This window comes from Micromesistius poutassou, assembly GCF_964030765.1.
Source record: "Micromesistius poutassou genome assembly, chromosome: 9".
Classification (NCBI taxonomy): domain Eukaryota; kingdom Metazoa; phylum Chordata; class Actinopteri; order Gadiformes; family Gadidae; genus Micromesistius; species Micromesistius poutassou.
The window spans coordinates 2,355,919-2,383,392 of record NC_140279.1 but is presented as its reverse complement, the minus strand read 5'-3'; the positions used below and the strand labels follow the sequence as shown (position 1 = coordinate 2,383,392).

Genomic DNA, 27,474 nt, shown 5'->3' with positions numbered 1-27,474 from the left:
CGCCCACTTCCATGTCATTCTGTAAATTTGTACACTAAATACCAGTAATCAATGCCGCAAAAAAACAAGTGTATTAGTATTCTAAGTTTAAATAAAATAATGACCGATACGGATCGGCCAGAGAGAGGAGTCGTCGTCTCACCCGTGTCTCCCACTGCCTCTCGTTCTCCTTGCGCTCGCGGGCCTCGCCCCTCTGCTTCTCCTCCAGGTAGTGCTTGGCCTCCGTCGCCATGTCGATGTCCTTCAGCTTCAGGTTCAGGGTCACGTCTCTCCACATTCTGGTGAGGAGGGGAAGAGACACACCGGGTTTTAGGGCATTGCGTAATATTTATTTATTTATTTATATCTACCTCTCTTTTTTATATGCATTTTCATTCATGTGCAATATTGCTCTTTTTTTTTTTACTTATTTGATTGACTTTTACTGCATGTCCATTTTGTTGTTTGTCCATTCCACTGAATGTTGACTGACTTTGTGAGCTACTGGATACCTAAATTTCCCCAAAGGGGTGAATAAAGTATCCATCTATCTATCATTCATATGTTGATTTCGGATCTTACCAATAACCTGGTTATATAAAAAAAGGTACAAACACAAAACAACTACAGCTACAAGGCTGTTTTTGAAGTAAAATAATTGGTGATTCCAACCCTGGATCCCAGTGTAAAGTATGCCATCGACGTGTACATTGAGCCGTGTGTATCTGTGGAGAGATGCAGTGTTGGCGACCATATGAGGAGTGTTTACGTATTTAGTTTTTCCTTCTCACCTTCGAGATTCGTAGTCCAACTGGTCTTCAAGCTTGCGCACCTTCTTCTTAATGATGTCCATCTTCTTAGTGTCTATGAACAAAGCATTCTCCTGCCGCACCAAAACAATTTAACATCCTTAGTGTCTACTATAGCCTATGACCATGGAGCCTTATCCTTCACATAGCCAGTATGCCGCGCAGAAAAACCTTAAACTGCATTGGTAACTTTTTCACTGCAGTCATCACTTTCGGGTTTAAACATATTGGTAACTGTAACTGCAGCCAGTGAAACACTAGACACTGCAGTGCCTAAGGATAAAGGATTATGCCCTCGCTAAATTAATTTGGCCTGCGGAGAAGGCGAGGACATCTCATTTTGAACAAAAGTGATGGCTGCAGTGAAAAAGTACATAGTGCATGTAGAGAAAGTGTTCACAATAAAGCTTAAGTGGAGCCTACTTCACTTCAGAACAGAACTCACCCCAGATGCCCACTTGGCATACATCACGCCGTTCCACTCTCCTTCGATGGCACAGAAGGACTTCTTATCGTTGGGCGTACTGCCGTGGGACAAAGGAACAAACGGTTACCGTCAAGACTCCCAACAATTGTTAGTGCTTGACACTTGGTTCTATGAACATCCTTACTGTACCGACAGCGATATATTGTTTCTCCTTCTTCGGACAAAGGTACTTATTGTAAGTCGCTTTGGATAAAAGTGTCTGCTAAATGCCCTAAATGTAAATGTAAATCTAACTGTAAGCCAAGACCAAGAGGGGTTTCGCATTTTTCCCACAAAGCCTTGCAGCACACCGAGGAGCACAAAGACGCAGGAGCTAAGCCTGCCGAGCGGTGCGCCCGTTGAGCGTTGGACCCAAACGGCGAGCGGTTCCGGTCCACTTACAAGATGTCCGCCGTGATGCGGTGCTTCTTGCCGCCGTAGAAGGGCTTGGTGTGGAACACGATGTTGGCACTGTAGCCCGACTTGGAGCAGACGATGCTGCACTCGCCGCCCAGCTCCACCCAGGGCACCGTCAGGATGGACCTGGACACACACAGGCGGAGGAGGTCGGTGGGGGAGGGGTCGGTGGTGGTGGGCACCGTAGTTCAAACACATGATCAAAATAAATAAATGTTGTTTTATTTAAAAGGTGACATATTATACCACCAGGTGTGAGTGTGATTAGCCGTTACAAGCCATTTTGAACAGCACACATCTAGGTGGACACGCCCACTCGTGATGTCAGAAGAGGCAGATTTTCAAAAGGGCTTGTAACGGCTAATCACACTCACATCTGGTGGTATAATATGTCACCTGTAAGCTATCTTAAACTAGGCAAGACTAGACGGAATAATAAGAGAGCAGGACGGACACGACGATCAGACGATGCCTACCTGCCATAGCCATTAGGGAAGGTGAGGATGTAGTGTTCGTCATGCTCCAAGCAGGATACACACCCTGGACACCCCAACCAGGGAAGAGACACAGCAGTGTTACTTAGGACACAGTGCAGTCATAATAGGGCTCCAAAGTCTCGGAGCGGGATAATGGATAGGAGGCGTTTGGACAAACCTTGGCCGATGTTGTGGACTCCTATTGACATTCCGAGGAACTTCGACTTGGTCCAGATGTGTGCGTTAAATTGGATCTTCTTACCGGAACACTCTGCATAGAACGCTGAAACTAAAGAGGAGCAGAGAGATTCAAGTGTTTATTCAAATGCATCTCGTTTTTTATTTTCTCCAGAGAATGAAAAAACACATTTGAACTCATGAAATGATTCAAATGTCTCGGATCGTGTGTAAAAAAAATGGCGTTGGCGACATGGATGTAGACCCCACTCACTGGGCGGGTGATGAGAGACCTGCTCTGCTACAAAGGACACATTGTTGGGTGAAACCCAGGGGAGGGGGCCGTCTGACACCGTCTCCTGGAGAGAGAGAGAGAGAGAGAGAGAGCGAGAGAGAGAGAGAGAGAAAATAAGGCGTAAGAAGCAAGCGGATAGATCCAGAATGCAAGGAGAGTCCCGTTTGTATCGGTGTCCCGATTGCCAGCCCTCCGACGAAGCTCACCGCGGGGGGGCCGGGGGGTGGTGGGGGCTCTTCCACGGTCTCGTTTGGCATGTCCCAGTGGCAGTAGAAGACCTCTCCCAGGATGGGGTTGTAGGGTTTCTTGGCCACCGAGCCCTTCCTCCCCGCATGGAAGGCAGACAGGTACCACTTGACGACCTGCACCATGCGCTCCCGGGGCTCCGGCTGCTCGGCGATGCTGCACGGGTGGGGGGGGGACATGTCAGGTGTCTGTTTTGAGGACACTTCAGGGCCTTAAAATATGACTGGATTTAGGTCAACTAAATCTATGTATGGGTGTGTGTTTCAGGTTTTCTGAAGTAGGATCAGGTTGAATGAGTTTAGACGTTACATTATATAGTTGTCTTGAATGTGACTTTATTTCTAGTTTCTAATGTTGATGGTTCATACTGATGATAAAAAACACTATCAGACATGTAATTCGTAAGGTTTGCAGCATTGGACCAGAAGTCCTATAAAAAAAAAGGACCTACCTCACAAACAAATCTGGATGAGCAAAGAAATCTGCATACATTTCTAGTAAAGACCTCCGCTCTAGAATGAAGGTCGGAAGAACCACCTGTGAAATGCAAAGAGAAGACACCGTCACTATGAATCACTATAGCATATCATTAATACAATCCATACTATTCAGTATTATGACCTTTAGTGCTATAGTGTTGCTCAACAGACAGGAGTGTGTGAACAGGGAAGCCAGAGTAGCCATGACCACAGGGTAGGGCTGAACTATTGGGGAAATAACCAAATTGCAAATATTTCGATTACGATTTAGTACGCAATTTCCTTATGTTCTGTATTATTCACTAAACAAGCAATAAATCATTCTACAGTCTGACCAACACAACATTGGAAGCAGTCAACATAAAAACGGGTCTTTCCGTTAGGCCAAGGCTATGTGTTGAGATGAATTGATGCATGAATTAATGTTATAACATGTTTATTTAACTCTTGAAATGTAAAAGAAAATGTTACTGATCTCCAGTAACAAATCAAATTTTTGCAATGATTTTTTTACTTATTTTTATCATAGCCTTTGCGATTTGCAAATCACGTTCTATTACATCGTAATGTCGGTTTGAATTTGATTAATGGTTTAGCCCTACTACTGGGAGCCATCGAAACACAGTGGGAGCCTTGTACCAAGAAGAACTAAGAACCATGCATTAGAACCACTGGTTGAGTGGTCGGTGACGCGGTACCTTGGTGAGGTCCATGCCCAGTCGGACCTGGGACAGCAGATGCATGATGACGCTCTTGTGCTCCTCCACCGACTCCCCCTCGCCCTCATCGTCACGGTCGTCGTTGTCAAATTGGTCTGACAAATAGACACAAACACACACACAACACATGTGAGTGTCAGAACCTAGATTGGCGTTAAGCCTACTTACACGGCCATCTCAGACCAGAACAGGTGGTGAACTATGCTTTTAATACTATACATAAATACATGCAGAAGTCGCTGCAATGTGTGTTCATTTTCTGCATTTCTTTCATTGCTTTTTATTGTTCTCAGCCAAACTTTGGTTAAGGAGCATCTGATTGATTACATACCCATGGTACTGTAACAGGATAGTATTTGGTGGCATTGCCACCAGATATTGGTGGCATTGCCACCAAATACTGTCTAGCATAAAGCACACAGTGTGCTTTATGAAAGCTTCCTGTGTGTGTGTGTGTGTGTGTGTGTGTGTGTGTGTGTGTGTGTGTGTGTGTGTGTGTGTGTGTGTGTGTGTGTGTGTGTGTGTGTGTGCGCGTGTGTGTTTTATGCTTCCTCAGTGTGAGTGAGTGAGTGTGCTTGCAGGGGGGGGGGGTCACCTGCGTCGGTGGTGCCGTTGGACATGGACGAGTTGAGGGACTCGTTGGTGTGTGGTCGTTTCATGGCCCCGTCGTCACCCAGTGCAGAGGCAGCGGCCTGCCCAGAGAGACTGCTGCCCAGGGAGAGGAACGATGGAGACCAGAGTTCATCATTAAGACATGTGGTTGGCATGAGAAGAGGGACGCAAAGTTCTGTTTAATAGCATCATTCAGCCCAGCTCTCAAAGGTGACATGTTATACCACCAGGTGTGAGTGTGATTAGCCGTTACAAGCCATTTTGAAAATCTGCCTCTTCTGACATCATAGGTGGACGTGTCCACATACCTAGATGTATGACGGATAGATGAGCAACACTTGCTACAGTCCACTGGGTAGGCTGGTAGACTGACCTATCCAGCACACATCTAGGTGGACACGCCCATTGTGATGTCCGAAGAGGCTTATTTTCAAAACGGCTTGTAACGGCTAATCACACTCACACCTGGTGGTATAATATGTCACCCGTAACAAATAAAACATGACATTTCTGTTACTCTGTAGTGAACAATCTCGTGGCAGCATCTGGCCCTGCTGATCACTCGCACGTCCCAGAGGGAATGTGCGAGTGCTATGCAAAACCACGGGCGTCATTTGACTCGACTGCATACCGAGTATGTGTTGAATGCTGCCCCACCATTAGAACGTAGGAGAGAAACCGTGTGTTCTGGTTGCTCTCAACCCCCCCCCCCCCACTAGGAGCACGCCGGGGAGGGGTCCACTCACGCTAAGCAGTGTTTGGGAGAGGTGTTGAACTCGTCGGCGTCATAGAACTCGTCCTCGCTGGAGGAGTAGGAGAAGTCTGGCACGGAGTGGGAGGGGAGAGGGATGTGGGACGGGGAGCCCAGGCCGCTGCTGGGGCCCGAAGGACCACTCCCTGGAGGACATACGAATGGAGGGCTGGGGTCAGAGGCAGCTGTGGCACGCATTGGAGACATGTTTCACTTTTAATCAAACAGATGAATAGGACGTGGAATCTGGATTTGCATGACATGGATCTCAATTGACATGAATGTACCTGAATGTACTTGAAATATATCTGAATAACATGACATGTGTCTGAATGTCCATGGCATGGATCTGAATGTACTGCAGGTCTCTTAGATAACAAAAACTTCTCCTATATGACTAAAATAGTAAATGGTACTACAAGACAATATAGCTCAATCAATCGGGACGTGATGTGGGATTCCTCTGCAGTACAGTACACTAACTCAGACGTGTGCAGTCCCTTGGTGCACAGCACAGCACTTTCAATACTGCTGCCTCAGCAGATACAGGCAGGAAGCCCAGCCTCCTGCACACACTGCTACTTTCACTCCTTAATGGACGACACACTCTGGGGAGCAGTCTCTCTCCCTCTCTCTCTCACTCAGTGTGTGTGTCATTGCTCTATCTTGGAAAATGATTTATGCGTAAAATGTTTGCATATTCATAAATACGTAAATTAACATTCATCACAGAACCACATGTACTGTACATGTCCGTTGTTGTGTTTTAAGCAATGCGTGAGGCACTTTTTGCAGAAATATCTATAAGAATGTTTGCAAAGTAAGCCATGAGGTACCATGACAACCATGTAACCACAGCTGGCCTGTCATTCTCAGGCTACGGACGACAGCATGAAGGACAAAAGTGCACACTCGCCTGTGCTGTTGGGCGTTGGCGTTTGTAAGCTTCCCATCACCGTGACAACGGGACCCACTTGAAGCGTAGAGGGCCGCTGGTCAGACTTGCACAACTGGGAACCATCTGGATCCAAACAACAGAAAATGGACACATAATTAGAGTTGGGAGCAAATATACATTAGCTGTAAAGTACTCAAAATAAATCAAAACAAAAAACTTCCAATAGTTATATTCTCAGCTAAACTAAAGTAAAGACATTGTATCGTAAGAAATAAAATTAATTTCTCAGAAAGACACATGGACCTGTGATATCTGCAGTATTAGTTCCATTGCAAAAGACAAACACAACAAGAATTGTTCCCAGCAGTTGCATAATTGCATGTGTTAAATTGCCCACCAGGAGGTGCCATTGCTACCTATAATAAAGACATCAGGCTCATCTTGACACATGCCAGACCACTTGTCATGTTGCGTAAAAGGGAAACATTCCTTGTGTCCAGAGCAGTGCGGTGTACCTGAGGGCAGCGCCGTCTGGGTTGGCATGTTGTCGCTGCCTTCGGACGTGTCTAGCGGAGGCTGGTAGATCCCGTCGACTGGGTTTATGGTGCTCTGGAGGACACAAACAAGAGGCCACAGCATGGCCATTAATATGGCCTGCACTTCCCTGCAGTAGTCACACACACACACACACACACACACACACACACACACACACACACACACACACACACACACACACACACACACACACACACACACACACACACACACACACACACACACACACCTTCAAGTGTGACTCCCCATGTTGGAAGGGGGTGGGAGGTTATGTTAAATACTGTTCACTGCAGCAGCATGCAGTGTAATACAATAGGGCTAGTCCATGGCAATGTCGCAGCACAACTGGTCATTGGGAGCCTAGGAGCATTGCCAAGTTTGTTATTATGTTGATCTTCAATTCATAGACTAGGAAAATATTTGTAAGTTGCAGTTGGTAGTTTTATTATTTAGGTTTTATTTATGATTCAAGGGAGCCATTGTCGTGTTAGAAACCGCCACAGCGATTCTCCTGTTAGCAAGGCAAAGCAAAGTTTTAGCCTAGGTAAGTTTTTAAAGCAAAGTTTTTAGCATTAGCCTAGGTCCCGGTTTATTAACACATGAGATTTGGTTTATAGTACTCAAACTCTCTGGAGTCCAATATGCAATATGGCAGAGTGTGTCAAATGAAAAAATCCCATGAAGCATTCTGATACAAACCTGTATCAGGTTTGTATCAGACAGTCAACCCTCATGATTCCCTGGGAAGATTGGGATCACTAGATCCCATTAAGTATGGGACCATGAAACAAGGAGCAGCTTTGTGAACCCAGTAATTCAGACTCTGAACAGCCTTGCAGTGCAGCAGGTGTTAATGAACTCAACTGGGCTGACGACTGCGGTTGTGAAACGCTAACTCTCAGGAAGCTTGCCCTTCCCTTTCGGTAAAAAAAAAAAAAAAATCCTTGGAGAGTTGTTTACACTGCTGCAGCCTGACTTCATCAACACTTCTTCTGCGCAAGCACACACACACAGATGCATCTTCGTGATCTCACACACACACACACACACACACACACACACACACACACACACACACGAGTGTATTGAACATCAGCTTTTAGTCGTGTACTGCCCTCATTTCCACGTTCACACCCACCTTACTTTGCATCTCGCGAGCCTCACGCCAAATAAAAAGGCAAGGAGTTTCACAGCTAATTACAGCCAATCAGAGGAATATCTTAATGTCACATGGCTCTGGGGGTGGGGCTTTGAGAGCAGAAGATTGAATCAAGAGCAGGGGATGTGAGTCCACCGTCATGCTGAGTTACAGCAGGGGCCTGCCTTAGGCAATGATTTAAACCAGCACGCAACATAATAATATCCCTGCATGGAAGATTAATGCTGCAGTTATCTCAAGTAACACAGCGGGTCCCTGCACAATTAGTATACATTAAAACAATTTGACAGCCGCATCTACGTGGAAAGGTAACCTGACCATGACACCAGCATGCACCACATCATTTCCCTTTGCAGTCAATGTCCCTGAATTGGAGCAGGTTTTTCTTATTTGCAGTATTTCCTTTCCACTGTTCAATAGCTCTGAGTCCGTCCATCCATCTGCACTCATCGTATGGTTCTCTTAGATCTACATCCACAAGCGCATGTGTAAGTGACTCTTAAGCTATGGAGATATGTTAAGCACATAACCTGTGCTATATAAAATAACCCAAGCAAACTGAAAGGGAGCATTTAGCCCAAGCCGTCTGACTTATACGCCATAAAGCCGAGGCTTGTGAGATTAAGTCTGTTGCAAGTGCACATCGTGGTCCTCTAAATGGACCCTGGTGCAGTGGGATTTCTGCTTAGACACATGTGAACTCATAAGACCACCGAGGAGGAGGGGGGGGGGGGGGGGTTGGGGGAGAGAGAGAAAGCGAGGGCGAGAGGGTCAGAGAGAGACAGCGAGATTCCCAGGGCCTGACATCTGGTAGTCCTTCCCAGGTCGATAAGCTGGCATGTTGAACATGGATAAAGTGATGGGGAATCAGTGGACTCCAATTAGCGGACATGGGATACGTGGGGAGAGACACACGGTTCAACACGGGTGACATGTAATATGTACGCACAGGCACATACAAACATACAGAGGTGACAAACATGCATTCCTGGGTGGTACATATCAGACACAGACACTGTTTAGTCTGACGTGGTGTGGTCCACAAGAGTTTCCCAAAGCCATTGTTAGAGGAATTAGGAGGAAGAAAACAGGAAATGTTTAGGAGGGAAATCATGTCGGAAATAGACAAGGGAAGATTTGAGATAAAGCCTATTGCTGGAATTACATTGCATGCAGTTAAGTAAAGACGGTGGATTAATCCGTTTGGCTATGATGTAGAGTCAGTTGGGCGGAAAGGAAGAATAGATAATCTGGCTAATGTCAATTTCTGTTGTGGACGGATGACGTGAAACTTACTATAAGTCCGTTTGCGTGTTGCTGTTCGTTACTTTGGTCCTTAAAATTTTGAGAAGAGAATGTTAGACTAGTAGTTGCTAAATGTCCATAAATGTCCTTCTAGTTCTTCATTTATTACTAATAAATGTGTTGTTAACTTAATGGGCATTCTTAAAAAAATAAATCAAAGAACAGAAGCAAACAGGAAATAAATGATTCTGCATGTTTGCATCCGTTCCCGCATCGCATGAAGCAGAAATGCCTTGTGTTAATGAAATGCCTCCTTTCATCACATGGTTAAAATCACAATAAACGATGGAAACCACACTGGTAGCCATACACTGATAGACACCTGGTTTTTAAAAAAACGAAATAGACATGCTACATGAAGCAGACACAACCTTATCACTTCTTGGTCCTAGTAGACACTCATGTGATGAAATGCATACGGGGGCCACATCCTTATCCACCACCATTAACGGCTCCCAGAGTGCGGGATTACTGTCAACACCACGCCGTGCACAGAGACGCCATCCAACACAAGCCAGGATGCAGATGGAGGTGTTCGACTAGTATAGTGCGTACAGAGTAGGCATGCATGGAGACACTTACCTTGGCGATTTGTAGCAATACAATGCAGTGCTTGATGGACTCTACCATACTCTGTGGATCAGACGTTGGAGCATATCAGGGAATACAACAATTTGAGAGAATGTAAAGGCACAGGTATATATAGACTCAAGAGTAATTCAGCTCAGTTCAGACTTACACAAGTAGTCTCCTTCAAACTTTCAATTTTCTGAAAGGCAAAAAAGACAAACAATCAAACCGAATGAAATGCAAAATCCTTAATAAATAAAATAAATCTTGATCTGAAACAGCATATTATCTAAATAAAACAAAACCTAGAAAACGGACTAGATAAAATAAAAACCATACTGTAGTATCACTGCCTGCTCAGGGTCAGGACATGTAAAAACATGTCACCTGACACCCAGTCACCTGCCCTGAGTCACATGACCGGTCATAGGTTAGGCTTTAACACACTCGACGACGGTGTGGAAAGCAGTCATAAATCAACAACCACGTATCTCTGTCCAAGTAGTCACATTACATGCACCAAACGGAAATAAGAAAAGGATTCATCAACAAGAAGATATACACTCAAATTTTAAAAGAGCCTGTTTCTATGTAATAATGCGTAAAAAGGAAAGTAATAATATTATAATAATAAATATTCCCCCTGACAAACACAACAGAAGAGTTGTACAGACTGCAAGGAGCACACCGGGTGGACTTATGAACCGCAGCCACCAATCCGTTACTTTGTCTTGGAACCAAAGTCGTTGTCAAGGTGACGATAGACTACTGCTATTCAACGTTCTCTTCAAAAACAAGAACAAATCCAACCCGCACCGGTACGGTCACAGCAGCACGCTGCGAACAACATCCATGGACATGGTTTGAGTCCCTGATACGAGAGGAGCGTGGCCTATGTTCGATATGCTGATGTGATGTAAAACGGGCTGTTACGGATCACTCTGTCCCGTCGACCGTTGCGGCTCGCAGAGTGCTGATAGGGAAGAGGGATTCAAACCTCAGGACACCTGCGAGCTGACTTTGAGCTTTTCATTCTTTTCAGACTTTCCTTGGGTCACGTGTGCCGCCGCTAAGGCAGGCACCATGGTATTTAATAGAGAGAATGTGTCATCTATTTTCAGTAGAATAACAAGTAATATGTTAATATGTATTTTGTCACATAACCCATTTGGCTCCAAGATATTACTTGATCTATAAAGACCTCCTGAAATACATTCAGGATTGATTCTAGAGACTTAATACAAAAATATTGAATTCTGTTTAAACGTGTGGTGCTTCCATAACCTCTGGTTGCCCTTAACAACAAGGGATGTCAAACACAGGTACCACCAAGAACCAGTCAAGTTTAATGTAATTTCCAAGACAGGTCGGGCGAACAGACATGACCTGATAGAACAGGGCTGTGTACTCACTCTGCGTGATTCATCTTCTTTACACTCCTTGATCTTCTCATCAAAGAGCTGAGAGTGAGAGAGGGATTCAATTAAAAGTGCTGCCGATAAAAAAGGATATAATAGTACTATAGTGACATCATCGATTGCAATCATTTGACATGAGCTTCACAAAAAGTTATTGCAGTAAACATAAATAGCATATTGCTACTAGTATGCATGGGTCGACTCTTGCTAATCAATATCTCCATCTACATGCTGTTCATGCCGTTTGTTATTTAACAGTCCATTAGAGGTTTGATATCTTTAATTCACGACTGTGGATTTCAACAGGAGGAAGAGCAGTGTGTGCGTATGTAGAGTGGGGTTGGGATGAAAGGAGAAGGGTGGTTGGTGTCTGGTTTCAAGTCAAACCACAGTGTTCACCAGTAAATAGCGTTAACCCTGCCCACAGAGACGCCACAAGACCAGCGGTGCACTGGACTAAAACACAGCTCAATGAGGGCCATAGCTAGGTTCTGAGATAGTTTCCTGGCTAGCGATGGCAGTGGACTGGGCTGTAGTGCATGCTGTGATCGATAAGCCTAGAGATTCGCAGTACCTCAAAAGTGCACTACTTTAATCTGACTATTGTGGAGTGAATCCAAAATCACCAATATAGTCATATATATAGTCACAACACTTTGTGTATTTACTTTATGTATACTATTTTTAGATCAAATGTCAAGTACAAGGCTTACACAACCAAAATGTTTTTTTTTTTTTTTTTTTTTTAAATGGCAGGTTAAGATTAAAAAACACAAACAGTAGTTTTAAAAGGTGCAACCATCTTGTAATGTGTCACATATTTTTCTTTCAGTTGAGACTCAAGAATGTAAAGCTTCTAAATACAGTGTCACAGAAAAAAACATAAAAAAGCAGATCAGCTAGGCAGGTAAATCATTAGGTGGCAGCAAACTCACAAAGAGATCTAGTGTGTATCAAGTCTTGACTTACCACTATAATACCAAACATAGTCAAAAGTTGATGACATTTAAAATGTAATTCTGCGAGCTGGTTTGAAGCAACTTCGAACATGATCTTCTTCTACAAAATAGGATATTGCTACATAACAAACATTATACAAATGTACAATTCCCCCAGCCATGTGTGTATGTGGATCTATTTGTGATCATACCTTTAATTGGTCGATAAGTATCTGCAGGTAAGCGTCTGCCTCGGCAAGCTTTTTGTCAAAGTCTTGGACACTCGGAATCAAGCCCGTCTCTGCCTCCTGAAGAAGGAAATCCAATGAAGGGACATCATTAAAACACAGGAATCAAGGACAGACAAACCACATCAAATGTCACAGACTTCATCGAGACCGTCAGCTATGAAAACCAACTGATGCAATGACGACATAGCCAAGGAAAGCCATTTCTCCCCATCACATTACCAGGTTGGGGCTCCGACTGTTGCACAAAATGCATCACACCATCATCAACAGTTCAGGAGAATCTTCCAGCAGTGCACTGTGGTTATATGAATAGCATTGTTTGAAGGCTAACCCACACAATAGCCCAGGTCCAATAGCCAGCCCGTCTGCCTGCCTGCACACCCGTCCGTATTTCCATCAGTATTGGATTTTCTTTTCAGTTCAACTTATTCCAAGCTTTCATTGAAATAAAGAATATATCATATAAGAAGTCATATAATCTGCCAACGTATGGCTACTTCTGATAATGATAAATAAACACACATCTTAGCAGGACATGTGCGTTGCTTTTCAGTCTTCTTTTGAAGGTTACTTTTGACAGCTTCATATTATCAGCAGAATGTGCAATACAGACAGATCCTCCACCGTGGAACATTGTTGTCCACTCATAGAACAATAGTCCGCCCATTGTAAATGCGTAAATGCAGATTTTCATTGCATAATCCCCATCAAGAGGTAATTACTAGTGTATTGGCAGCACAGACGTGACCAGACAACAGTCTCCTCTTTGTCCGTCCTCTCGGTCTGAACAACCCAGAGGGTGTGCAGACCACCCACACAGATACACATGTGTGCATACAGATCATCAAAATAAACAGACGCACATGTGTGAATCTGCGCACACACACACACACACACACACACACACACACACACACACACACACACACACACACACACACACACACACACACACACACACACACACACACACACACACACACACACACACACACACACACACACACGTGTTGTAATATCTTCGACATTTTATGCATTAACAAACTAACCAACCATTAACAAACTAACTAAGCTACACACTCGTACAACAACACAAAAAGTGCAGCTTGTACGTGAAAGCAACCGTGAGCTCAGAACTAGCACAACAAAAAGCAGAGAATAGCCACAAAGTGCAACAAAGTCAATAGAAAAGCAATGGTCACACTCCTAGAAGGGATTTCCCCACAGCCAACAATGGGGGATTGAACACAAACACGCCGATGAAAACCTTCTGTGCTGCTCGGGCTGGGCGGTGTCGCGCGACGCCTCTGTTGCATTGTGGGGCGTTTCTCCTCGCTGAGAACGACCTCATGGGGACATGGAGGAAGGCCATGAACCGTGGAAAGTAACCGTCAGCCGCCGGAACCCACCGCTCGACTTGAATTTGAGCTTTAACAGCCTACTGACTTCACACAGAACAAAGTCCGAAGTGGCTCTCAAACCAAAACACTTCCTCAAACAGGGAGTGAAAGGCGGGGGACGGTTTCCTCATGTATTGGTCAGTACGCCGCGACACAATGGACTAAACAATCATTGGAAATCAATGCAACTAACAACAAACACCGTCGTAACCCGGTGTTTATTTCTCCCCAAGCGTGACAAGACACATGAATTGGTCATCTCAAATAGACTTAAAACCATTCGTCTGGTTTGGTCGGCGTTGGCTTGCTGCATCTGACAACACAGAGACAAGATAAGAATTCAAGATCTTTTGGGGTTTTCTCGTTGTCTGTGTTGCCTAGTCATTATTTGATAGAAAAGCTTGCTATTATTCTATCCATCAGTTTATTTTCAGTTTTGAGTCATATCAAAACCCCAAATACTTGCAAAAAGGTTATGAGAATAGCGTCCTCAAATGTACCCAGAAAACTGCATTATGTAATATAATCAGGTTTGACCAAAAAAAGTCCCTTAATATTATGTTGCAAACATTATCTGTTATGTCAACACACACACACACACACACACACACACACACACACACACACACACACACACACACACACACACACACACACACACACACACACACACACACACACACACTTGTTTGTTTTCTGTGTGTGTGTGTTTGTGGGCGTTTGTGCGTGCCCATGTAAAGCTGAGGTCGGAAAGTCTCTTTTTAACCACACAGTTTCACAGCACTGTTCCTGAAATATGTTCAATCCGGCCCCACCTCAACTGAAAAACACTGGCCGTATACATCACACAGTGCAGATTCTCAGAGTAGCCCGCCAACTCTCACACACCAGCGCTCATACGCCCACTTCAGACCATCTCAACCACAGCACTATCCCACCCACACTCCCTTCACCACCACCACCGCCGTCGCCGCCGCCTCCACCCACCTCCCCTCACCCCCTCTTACCTTCCGGCTTTGTCTGTCCACATGTTGACCCACTTTCGGTTACGCCGCGGCCCTAGCCGCACACTGCAGCCGTTCACTCCCCTGAGCTGTGGTGCAGTGGCCTGAGAGTGTGTGTGACTTACTGGGTGTCTTGCTCCAATAGACATGCCTCATCCAACCCTGTATGCCTGGGTGTCCCGTGGGCCGAGGGCCCGGCCTCCAGACGGGACTCTTTGCTCTTTTGTCTTTGCCTACTTTGTGCCCGGTCCTCCCCTCCTCCCTTTGACAACAACACTCTACTCCCTGCCACCTACTGTCCACACTCTCTCTCTCTCTCTCCCTCCTCTCTCTCTCTCTCTCTCTCGCCACGGGAAGGCAAAATAAAAACAACACTAAATACAACAACCACTCGTGTCTTTTGTCCGCGGTCGTGATAGAAACGCAGGCTCCAGTGAAGCCAGCTGGCCGGCTAGCTAGTCTGTCTTAGGAGCCACGGCGTTGGTATCAGCTGAGCACTGCTATGAGGGCAGACAGTCACGTTAATCCAAGACCCTCCCCCTCAGAGGAAACACACACACACACACACACGCACGCACGCACACACACGCACACTTCCTCTCAAGCAGACAGAAAATAGAGAGAAAAAAACAAAGTGGTAGCTAGTGCTGAGCAGGACAAGCTTAAACGACTGCTGTGATTGGCTGAGCCAAAGCAGGCAGATGTGGCTCACGAAGTAGGACAGGCTGTGATTGGGTACGGTTGGGTCAGATGGACGGTGACAGAATCATGAGTGTACGTGTGTGTGTGCGTCTGTGTGTATAATTACAAGCAAGCAGGCACATGCAGTCTGTCCGCGGGATTTTCTTTTTACAAAGTAGGACAGCTGCGTAACAAAAAGCCAGAGGCCTCACCAAGGAGCAGAACATTAAGATCCAAAATACTTAACTGTTTTATAGTAATGACACAGACCTCAATGAATGAGCAATTAACCACAGAGCCACACTAGTGATAAAGACAATCCTCAAAGTACTAAAATAACTAAAAGCGTATTGAAGCTACGTTTTGAGTAATGATTCATTTCCAATGAGGACGTAATTAAGATGGGATGAAATAAAGGAAGCTGAAGGAGTCTCCCTGGACAAGCCCTTACAAGTGTTTAGAGCCACAGTGTTGCAGAGGGCGTCACAGCACAACATTCAAACTCGGTTCCTGTTCGTGGTGGTCAGGTTTCTTCAAACCTCTTCATGGTAAACAGACTGCACTTACACAGCGCTTTACTAACCCATCGCCACCCAAAGCGCTTCACAATATTGCTTACCATTCACACACCGACGGCGGTGTCAACCACGCAGGGCGACAGCCAGCTCGCCAGCAGCAGTTAGGGTTAGGTGTCTTGCTCAGGGACACCTTGACACTCAGCTATGAGGAGCTGGGGATTGAACTAGCAACCTTCCGGTTACAAGGCCAACCCGCTCTACCTCCTGAGCCACATGCCGACTCCCGTCGCTCAGGAACAACTTCATGCCAGCAGGACTACACACAATACGGGTGAACTAGACGTCGCTTAGGAACAACTAGCCACACAAGAGGACAGTTGCCAATAGTTATGAATGATGCGACGAGGCATCTTAATGTACAACGTCCACTTTAAAAAAAAGTTGCTGGGCTTATTGTTTGTATGCCTTTGTCTTGTGTCAAGAGCCCTGTGTTTGCATAGTCTGTACACAACCAGCTGTAGTTTGCATAATACGTAGCCACCAGAACAGAGGAAAGGTCCCAGATGATCTGAGAGAACTAGAGGGAGAGGTTCCCACACGTCGAATGATGGAATGAAGATGGAGTCATCAGCTCCTCTAGCCTTTGGATCAAAATTAAGACATCTGCTACAGGGGGGAACACACACACATACAGTACTGACCCGAAGTTGTAGGGTGTGTCGCAGGATGGTTCCCTCTAGGGCGTGGATCCATTTCTCCCGCTCGTCTGCATCTCGGGCTGAGGGGGACAGACGAAGCAGAACACGCCCAGTCAGAGAGGAGCCACACACACACACACACACACACTTGAACATTAACCCGTCGCTGGGGTCAGAGAGCCAATGAAATCTGTGAAGTCTCCTTCAAGTGGTGATTAGCGTGCAGATTGAAGCAGATATGTTTAACCGGCTTCAACCAGATCAGGAGCATTATCAGTCATAAAGGATTAGTGCTCAAACTTTGGCATTAGACATTCATCAGCATAGGCAAGTTTGAAAGAGAAACACAACATCTTAATCCAGAGGAGTGAGGCCATATAGAGGGGTAGCTGGCGTCTGTCTTATGCGGCATGCCAATCTAGAGCCCTCAGAAATAGAGCGACTGTCTGACACCACCACAGGGTTTCCTTGCCCAGAGAAAGACATCAGTTCTGTATTCTAGTACAATTTTAAGGTTGTGAATCGCAAGTGTATGTATGTATAAAATCCATGACTTATTTTCTTCACACATTGCTGCTGAAGTGTGTAGCTAGCTCAAGCAGCCTTTAGACCTGATAGACCCATGATCACCGTCTCGTCGCCTTGCCCCATGACGAGATTAGGAACTCCATCACACCATTACCCTGCAGAACAGACACTGTTCTCATCACGCTGCGTTATGATTGGATAGCAACTTCATACATAGAACTATTAGAGAAAATTCCACGTTAAACAGCACCAAAGATACAAGCAGATACAAAGAAACATAAATATGGATATTCTCCTATTTCAGGAGCGCTGCAGGAGAATGTTGTCTCCGTTGGACCCACAGGGAGAGGAACGTGAAAATATGGGAATCTCCCAGGAAAATCAGGAGGGTTGGGGAGCATGGCGTGCAGACAGGGTAGACCTAGGCTGCACACTCACAGACACAGAGCAAATATATGCAGCCCCTGACATTAAACAATGTCCGGCCCCCATGCCCAGGTCCATCACCAGAGCTACCCCTCTTAAGGTCAGAAATACGCCAGACAGAAAGACATACACACACCTTCCTCTTTAAGGGAAATATATGTTTTATTTGATCAAAATCAGTATGCCTCAAAAAGGCCAATGTTGAGTAAAACACAGAATTTAACATGGGATAATTACTGGAAGCTCTCCTTTGTGGATTTAGCTAAAACTGTCATTACAAAAGTAGATGACGGCCAACAATAATAAAAAATAAAAAAAAAACAGACCTCTGCCTATGAATGACAACGCAGACATATCAGACCCTGGGAAAGATATGAGAGTCACTGTACTGGGACCAGCTGGATGAAGGATGAATGCCTACACTATAGCCGAGAAGCTTTTAAAAGACATTAGATGCAACCGAGGCTCAGGTCAATCCACTCAGCCAGCTCCTCGCTAGCGTTTCACTTTCCATTCACTTCCATAAACTCCCCGGAGAAAACAATAACCTGGAGCTAACGTTGTTAGCATCCACTTATGACGCCACCATAGGAAGCAGTGATGGGGCCATCATGCATTCTAGACAAAAAAGGAGATGCAAAATCACCTGCTTCATGAGTTCTTACAGTGGCGTTCTCTGGTTCCCATAGGTAGATGGAGCCCAGCCACCAGCCGCTGCTCTTGCCATTTATGTTATATAAGACATATAGAGAGTTTGTTTGTAAGCAGGGCAGTCCAACCGCTAGTCACATGAGCTGTCACATGTTTCAGATCAGTCCTTCAGTTGACACGGTCATACTCGTATCAACAAACACCTCAAGGTACATTTTTTTTGTCTGATAAATAAATGTAATAAATGTAATCAATACAAGTGCTGAAATAATCCATTTTTGACTTGAGGAATTTGGTCATAAAAGTTATTTTTCTGCACCAAAGTGACTGTAAAGCCCTTGGGCATGCAAGCTGTGCTATTTACACCCATTAGTAAAACTAAAGCTGGTCATCATGTTTTCTATGTAAAGCAGAATCCCTCCTCCAATTCTCCATGCCCCTCCCCTTCTTAACCCACCTGAAGGATAATAAGTAAGTTCTGAGGGAATAGGTATGTGGGTTTTACTAATGGCAATAACTTATTTCTCCAACTAAACTACGGGTACTGAGGAAATTGGGGTCATCTACGGTCGGGTAGGGCAAGATGTATAAAAAGAGGAATACTGCGCACGCTTAACTGTGTGGGTCCAATCAGACAAATGGAGAGGGAAGATCCACAATGTCAATGGTCCAACTTTTCCACCATTTTGCAGTTGTTTGTGTTGATCAGGGCTTAAATTTCATTTTTCAAAATGGGGGGGAATTCCCCCCTTAAGAGCTCCACATTAGGGGGGATTTTTAAAGTTTGGGGGGATACTACTTGCGAGCTGTGTGTTCACACCGCACATTGAAACGTGTCGCCCTGCGACACGTTTCAATGCGAAGTGAACGTAGAGACGCATATTGGGCGAAATTTGCAGCAGCAAAAACCTTCGACAAGATTTGATTGACGGGGCGACAGTTTTCCCAAAAACAGGTGTGCGCGTTCACGTGGAATTGTCGCGCGAATGAGCGACAGATTTCTCAGAAGTTGAAATATTTCAACTTCTTCGCGGCATTCGCGTTGAAACAGCCAATCAGCGTTTACTCCCTGTGGGTAACGTGGGTGAAGTAACGTAAAACAGCCAATCACCGTTCAACCGGCATTTGAAAAAAATATGCGCAATATCCCAAGCTGAAATTTAAGCACTGGTTGATGACTGCAAGTTTTTCACAATCCGTGTTGAACTTGAATTGGACTCAATTCAGTACACTGGCCTCACCTTTTCACAGCAGTCTTTCCAGGAATCCTTTTCATTTTAAGAATAAGGGGGATGAATTGAGAGTCATTCTGATAAAATAAAAGGAGAAGGCCACAAATGGGCAAGGGACTACTGGGTGAAGGGTGCAGGTTAATAGAACTTGGAAGTGCATCCATCTGAGGATTATGGTGAGCCCCTCTCTGTGTGGGAGTCGTACATTAAACCAGCTCAGGCTCTACAGCCATGTCCTGCTGTTATTTTACCTATGGAGAGCTTGAACAAAGCCCGGCACAGTGACTGCCTATGAAGCCTGAAGGATGAGAACAATACCAGTGGAACTTGAGTGTCTTCAGAAACATGCTGCTACACCTTGTCCGCACAAGCTGGTGCAGTGAATCCGGGGTGGTTAGAGTGTGAATGGAAAAATAGAAACTGTAGCGAATAAGCTGAATCCTGAGGGCAGAAATGACAGTGGCCATATATGACATAAATGTACAATAAAAATGGATGTGTGTGTGTGAAATCCTAATAATATAAAATATAACTTTTTTTTTAACAGATACCGATAACTTTCAGCTCCTAAAGGCTGATACCGATATCAATAACCGATAACACACACACATATACATATATATGATCATGACATTGTTGCTCAGACATTAGTAGAATCAACAGGGGGTTTAGGGGGGCGGGCTTGCAAGGGGCGGGATATGACGTAGGGTCCACGACGGCCCCTGTCACTCAGGTGTGTTTTGGTCTGACCGCAGCAACGGAGGCAGAATGGGCAGAACTCATCGCGATCATCTTAAATGTTGCTGCAGCGATGCATCATATATTCCGTTGCATCCACAACATCCGTATCGATCGATGAAAGATTGGAGCATTGGAGTCACAGACAAATAGAAGAAACAACGAATAAGAAAGGTGTCGCAAACGACTGCGTTACCGGAGGAAGAGCGTCTTTTTTTGCTTCATTTCACATCTAACAAACACTGGGACAAATATAGTTGATCTCTGTGTTTAACTGAGAAAACAGAGCGTGGAAGGACGGGACCCTATAATGTTCAGTTAACTGTTGTCAATAATAAGTGTTACGAGAGTTAGCATGTGTGTGCGCGAGAATGGCAGAGTGTGTGTGTGTGTGTGTGTGGACGAGTGAGGAGAGCGAGCGGTAGCGTGTGTCAGTTTAGTGAAGTAATGAACGAGTCTGGTTGTCTCTGTGCCAACGGCCTTTCAATAATCGGCGGCCGCTTCATTCCGACCTATAAGCAGACCCACTGCCGGTCAAAGGGAAGGGTGGTACCCTACGTGTGCAGCTGTGAACTCATGTATTGTAATTGATTGTATGATGTGTAATTTTACCTTTAATTAAGCGTTAGTGGGAGCGGGGCACTGAAATTATAAAGGCTATGTTATCGAGGCTATTGGTCATGATATCTGACTTATCGGAATGACGTAATAATTTCTGTTATCGGCCCGATAATTATCGTGCACCCCTAATATAAAATGATATACAAATGATGTCACCTTGTTTACAGTATCACTAATCATTTTAAAAAGGCATTTGTGTGAATTATCTTTGCACCTAGAGATAGCGCCCTCTCTCTCCAATTGAAAGGTGTTAGGTTAGTAAGTAGTGGTTCCATTGCAATTATAGCCACAAAGTATGATGCCAATCTCCGGGCTCCTTGTAGATTCTTTTAGCTAAATCAACTTGGCCTCTCCCACCATGGCTGGCTGTTTCCTTTGTCGTTACTGCCCAGGATGTGAGTTTCCCTGCAAGAATGATGTACACACCCATTGACCCATGGAAGCTGCTTGGTAAATGGCTGCATCTGTCTTCCCATGGCCATGCTCTACTAAATCAAATACTTTGCTGTCAGGAAGTGTCCGAAAATGAATACTTTTTCATTGTTGGGTGTGTGCATGTCTCTCAACAAGAGATGGGTGGGGTGTACAGGAGATGGTAGATCTCTTCTCCGAGAGGATGCAGCGGATTAGAGAGGGCTGAGTGCAGGAGGAGAGGGGAAGACTACAGAGGAAGAGGAGGGTTTAAAAGCCTCTCAGGCGGCTCTGAAGAGGGGAGACTAATGAATAATGGATGGTCCTCTAAATAGAGACAGAGCGGTGAGGAGCTGGTCTGTGCAGCTCAGGGTCCAGCCAGCAACACAATGCAGATTGTTCCAACATCAGACACTATCCCGGCTCACTGACGCCAGAATCCGCCTTGAAGTGTAATTCACTCCTCAACAGCACTTCTCATCCCCCCGTATCTAAACGTTCATAATTTAGAAGTGGAAGCTTACATTCGCAAGCTTTCCATATATACCATTCATTTTTTCAAAGATATATCTTCAGGAAATGTGACCTGTATGTTATGAATCATAACCAGGAGCAGCCAGCAGCCATTTCATTTTAAGGGAATAGACGACTCGGCTTAAATCCAAGCGTTAATATGTCAGGTTTAACGCGGCCCTCTAAGTGACAAATGGAGTGCATACCCCAGCCATGTACTGTACATGCAGATGTAGGATACTGGCATTAAAACCTGTGCACATCAGGGTACAAAAAGACACAGACACACAGACACACAGACACACACCTCGGTGATCCCTGCAGCCTAAGTGCATGACATCCCTAGGCCCAGGATCACTTTACAGCTACAGCGCTACTGCATCGCTCCTACATCCGCTGCGGAGCGGTATATCGGGGCTTACGTCGGATGTATCCAGTGTCACAAACACACACAAAGGTTATTTCCGCCAAATCGTCATCGTCGCAACACGAGAATGAATGGGGCAAAGGTACTGTGCGTTACTAGGTTTGGAATGGATACATCCAAGGATATGGGTCTATGAAATTATATTTTATGATTTATTATTATAATCATAATATAATCTATATAATCAAGTCATATATAATGGATATGAGAACAAGATGGTGAAACTTTTGTTGACAATCAACTCCAGAATGCGTTCTTTGTTTTATCAACTAAATGTTAAATGTTAAGATCACCATATCATATTTGAGAAAACAAAGCTGGGGACAAGGTCTCTCATTCTCCCTAGACATGACAGACTTGCTTTCCCAAGAAATATCTAATTTCAATTAGGAAGAGGCAGTCTTAATAACAAAACAATCCAATATGTGGTCCTAAGAAGCAAGCAAGCATTCCATAAGAAATCAAGCCAATAGAAATAGAAATGGAAAGTAGTCCTACACACTCATATTTTGATCCACACCAGTATTGGTGGAAATGGGTTTGCATGACTAATGTGCAACCAACTGGCACCACAGGTAACGCTCAACAAATGAATCATCAGGACTGACTTCATGCAGACCTATGACATCAGCTGCTGACCATACAGAACAACAATGTAGTAAAACCAAACATTGGTATGGGAATGGAACCAACTGTTATTTAAAAACTAAAACAAACCTTCTCCATCATCAGCTGATCAACACGTAATTTACATTATTGATAATAATCTTCCTACATAAATACACACATAAAGCGCATAAATAAACAGACGCCCATTACATGGAGCAACGACTAAACAAATGTAAGAAAACCAACAGCCCTATTTGCCTCATGGCATCCCATAGAGCTACAGGCTAATGCTCCAGTCAAACTGCCCCAGAAACACACAGTAAGAGACACGCATCGTACATGGAGTGCTCTGGTAAACATTCCAGCGGGGTTGGCCAATGGCGCGCCCCCTTTCTTGCCCTGTCCTCCTCCATCATCAGGGCAACCGAGTAGCATGCACCCTGTGCATGCGACGCCTCCTTACCCTTTCGTTTGTAGAACCACAGCATACAGCTTCGGAACACAGACATGGGAGAGGGCATGGAGGTAGTAGTGAGAGGGGCGGTGGGCCCACACAGACTGGATCTGGTGACCAGAGATGGTGGTGGTGGTGGTGGTGCTGAGGGAGGCTGGAAGTGAGAGCCGGCTGGTGGAGAGGGCCAGGCAGGTGGGAGGGAGGGAGGAGGTGAGTAGGTGGTGGTGGAGGCGATGGAGTAAATGGAAACTGATGCAGGGATGCTAAAGAGAGGTTGGAGGAGTTAGTTTAAGACCTGGTGTGCAGCGGGAGAGGGAGTCCGTGGCGGCCTGGCCTGGCCAACTCCCTGTCAAAGGAGCGAAGGGAGGGTGGGGGAGACAAGGAGGGGAGGCGGTTTGGGAGGTGGTCAGGGGACGGAGGGATGGACAGCCAATCCCGCCTCGGTGGACTGCGGACGGCTGCTATACGAGTGGTGGCTCAGCAAAGATCAGACAGCATCGGCTGCACTGACCACCACAGGAGATAACACAGCATCCAGCTCAGCAGTATTCCATTAACACTCCCAGAAGAAAAACCAGACGCGAGTCGAAGCGGACCTCTTCTGCTTCCTCCTCCACTAGCCCAGACAAGAAGCCTCGCTGGACTGTATTCCAGAAAGAATCTCCTCACGCCTCCGGCAGGAAAACAAATGTCACTGCTCCGTTGTAACGCATGGAGCGCTACCGCATGCCGCTAAAGTTCCCGTAAACAGAGGAGACTCTGTGGTGACGGAGAAGCTAAAATCATCTCCGATGACTCTACGACGACCATGCACACACTGTGCGTGTGTGGCTGCGTGTGTGTGGCTACATGTGTGTGGCTACGTGTGTGGTGGCTACATTATGTGTGGCTGCGTGTGTGCCTGCGCAGATGTGTCTCCAGACACAACAGCAGTGCTCCTCAGCATGGAGGGGGGAGAGCGGGGGAGAGCATGTGAGAGAGAGAGAGAGCGAGAGAGAGCGAGAGCGAGAGCAAGAGAGGTTTCGATCAGAAGTGATGGATGTACTGTACAGCATTGGCAGTGAGAGGAAGGGTCACTTGCAAGCAGAGGAAGGTACGGGAACCATTTTGCACCAGTGAATGGAAAAGACAAGCCAAAACTCACCTTGGAAATGGAAAGTCTTCTGGTCCACGGTGATGGTGAATGTGCTGTCGTCCTCGTCATCAATGCCGATTACAGCTCCCTAGGATAATCAGAGGAGGAAAGGGGCAGAGCGAGCGAGAGAGAGAGAGAGATAGAGGCAGAGTGAGAGGGGGGGGGGGGGGGGGAAAGGAGCGGAGTCAGACAGAGGGACACGTCACATGCTTGTATCCGTTTCCCCTCTCCGATCCTAGCCTCACTCTACCATCACCTCTGTATGTAAATCCCTTTTGTCTCTCCAAGCAAACTCAATATTGTTCTCCCTCTCGCTCCCCCCACCTCTCTCTTGACAGCAGGAAAGGAACCACAGCACACTGGCTTGTAGGCTGATTAACTGGTTTGGCATTGCTACCTAGCAACAGAGATGGGGTGTGTCTGCTTTGGACCGGTCAAGTCAACCTGTATTAAAGCAAATGTGTCCCTCCCTCTGGAGTGTAGTAATACGAACATCGCCTCAGCACGAGGAAATAAGTGTTAACTTGAAGCACTGATGTGATCACCATGCAGATTTAGCCCAAATATATAGCAGTGTGTATATGTTACATTTGCCAATAGGGAATGAAGCTTCAGGAATCAATAAGTTGGTCCCATTGTATGAAAAATTCTGCATGCATTGCCATTTCTAATTACACATAAGTCAATACTTGTGACAAAGTTGTCAAGACATCAACTTGAAAACATTATCACAAATCACGTATGAAGTAAAACAACTCTTTCAATTTTTATCAAAACTCCCATCACTCAAACAAAAAACAACTTATTAATTTTAATGGTAGAGACAGACAGGTTTGCTCAGGAACCGGTTATGTTCTGCCATGAGACTGATGTTTCGCAACATTCTCTCTCTCTGGACAACAAGGTGTTGAAGACAACCACAATAATTTACCAAACCAAGCTGCTCTAGTCTAACTGACTTTTTAATCACAAATGGCAGAACACTGATAATGTCCAGTAGAAACCAACTGGTTATTTACAAATGAAAACCAAAGAAAGGCAGACAACTAGTAAAAAGACATTTCAAAGAAGTGAGCAATGACTGTGTTTTTCCAGGAGCAAAAGTCAAGGGAGGGCTTCCAGCCATAAACACACTTGGTAATGGAAAATCATACCACGCAATGATAATGTGACTTTATGCGATAATAACATAAAATGATCAGATTTACTTTTAACACACTCAAAACAAAACCTCCAGGAAATAAGAAAAGCATGACATATTTGAACTTAGTAAAAGTTGTATTTAGGCACGGTGTAGTAATATGGTATCTCTTCTAGCATTACATTTTCAGTTTCTTTCAATGTTGGTTTGGTACACAACTCTGTTTGTTGAGCCAACACACTGGAGAGCAGTCTAATGTGCTGGCTGCCTTTAACTAAAAGGAAAATGAGAAACTGGTATGTAGTCTTTTTTTACTTTTACCTTTTGCATTTAATAGGTTTAACCAATTCAGAAACCTTTGAAGAGGTGATATTTTATTGCAGGGGACCACACAAAAACAAGCCATAACTTGCCAAAAACAACTGGTTCTAAATCAATTGCTGCCATCTAGTGGCCAAACCTGTATATGCTTTTATTAATGAGTTTGGGAAAACTTATGATTTTCTACTTAAAAAATAAATTTAATTAAACTTAACTTATTCACTTTTCATCTAAATTCCTAGACATGTCATCTCTTGACATGTCACTTAGATTGTGTCACCAATACCAGCAGATGTGGATAACATTGCACACACAAAGAAAGCATTAATTGATTGGGAAGTTTACAGAGCAAGAAGATTGTAGTGGACATTGGCCGTACCATATCTATTCTGAGAAAGAAGTAATAGAATGTTTCAACTACAATGGTATATCAACTCGTCCTTAATAAATGACTCCTATCATGTTCAAAGAACATTGAACAATAGAGGCTTCATAGTTACAGCTACAATAGCTGGGATTATACTTTGGTTGTGTTCCTAATTAACAAAAAGATATAGGCTTTGGAATTTTCATTTTTCATCTGTTTGCATGTTAATATCCAACATTCCACCGCCTGGTACAATGAAAATATGTCCATATTGGATTAGGCCAAAATAACTTTGTTACCCAAGAGCAGTTATCAGGTCAGTTGGTTGTCACATTTGTTGTGACCACTCTGGACATTCACTCAGAAGCATTCCATTCTGTGTATCCTGTGTTTCTTACCCTGAGACGAACACAGCCTCTTCTGGAGCCTCTCATCATCTTGTCCTTAGACTGCAAACAGGTAAACAAACAGAGGATCAAAGACAAACAATGTCAGTATCAAGCCATGACAATGGTATGAAATGCGTTTGGTTACATTTGCTTAGTCGTATTCAATGCTGTGTAAAGTTTCGTTCATTAAGTAGTTTCTCTATTGTTTCAAATTAGATCAAATTAAAACAATGGTTAGGGTCAGATTTTGTTGTCATTATCTAAATACGTTTGTATGCACCCGTTCAAAACATGCCTGATGAACCCTCGTCTTTAAAATAGGCACTAACAACTTTGAAGTTGAACTAAAAACTATAAACAGCGAGGCAATAATACCCATTTGTCCTACATTGATTTGGAGATGGTTTGCACCCCTCTGTATTTTCCCAAATAAACACTCACACATATGACCATGCGGATAGATGATCTAAGGCTAGAAAAACGAAGAATGCAAAATAGAATGTAAAGGGAATCGGTTAAGCTTCCATGAGGGGAATTCAGCTAACGATAAAAATAGTTATTACACGGCTCTTCTCAATGCTACCTCGTCCACTGTCCGAATTGTGATAGTATGCATTTGTCTGATACATACATAGTTTGTATAGTATGCACACTGTCAGTCAACCGTCCCTTTTTCAAATAGCAAAC

General features: G+C 44.7%; 1 protein-coding gene across 2 annotated transcripts in view; it reads right to left on the bottom strand.

Moving 5' to 3' along the window:
* The window catches only part of osbpl9 (oxysterol binding protein-like 9), a gene marked incomplete at its 5' end in the record, with an annotated part of 30,542 nt that overhangs the window by 2,389 nt on the left and 679 nt on the right, over positions 1 to 27,474 (bottom strand). The window contains 22 exons of one of the 2 annotated variants that reach the window (XM_084473070.1): positions 143 to 278; positions 771 to 862; positions 1,234 to 1,312; positions 1,657 to 1,797; positions 2,148 to 2,211; positions 2,326 to 2,436; positions 2,599 to 2,683; positions 2,826 to 3,021; positions 3,317 to 3,402; positions 4,043 to 4,158; positions 4,659 to 4,771; positions 5,422 to 5,568; positions 6,339 to 6,447; positions 6,840 to 6,933; positions 9,338 to 9,376; positions 9,929 to 9,979; positions 10,086 to 10,115; positions 11,329 to 11,376; positions 12,485 to 12,580; positions 16,828 to 16,904; positions 24,579 to 24,657; positions 26,797 to 26,847. In XM_084473070.1, coding sequence (XP_084329196.1) covers positions 143 to 278; positions 771 to 862; positions 1,234 to 1,312; positions 1,657 to 1,797; positions 2,148 to 2,211; positions 2,326 to 2,436; positions 2,599 to 2,683; positions 2,826 to 3,021; positions 3,317 to 3,402; positions 4,043 to 4,158; positions 4,659 to 4,771; positions 5,422 to 5,568; positions 6,339 to 6,447; positions 6,840 to 6,933; positions 9,338 to 9,376; positions 9,929 to 9,979; positions 10,086 to 10,115; positions 11,329 to 11,376; positions 12,485 to 12,580; positions 16,828 to 16,904; positions 24,579 to 24,657; positions 26,797 to 26,847 — 2,040 coding nt within the window. The remainder of the gene's footprint in view (positions 1 to 142; positions 279 to 770; positions 863 to 1,233; positions 1,313 to 1,656; positions 1,798 to 2,147; positions 2,212 to 2,325; positions 2,437 to 2,598; positions 2,684 to 2,825; positions 3,022 to 3,316; positions 3,403 to 4,042; positions 4,159 to 4,658; positions 4,772 to 5,421; positions 5,569 to 6,338; positions 6,448 to 6,839; positions 6,934 to 9,337; positions 9,377 to 9,928; positions 9,980 to 10,085; positions 10,116 to 11,328; positions 11,377 to 12,484; positions 12,581 to 16,827; positions 16,905 to 24,578; positions 24,658 to 26,796; positions 26,848 to 27,474) is intronic. The other variant, XM_084473071.1, reaches the window with a different exon arrangement.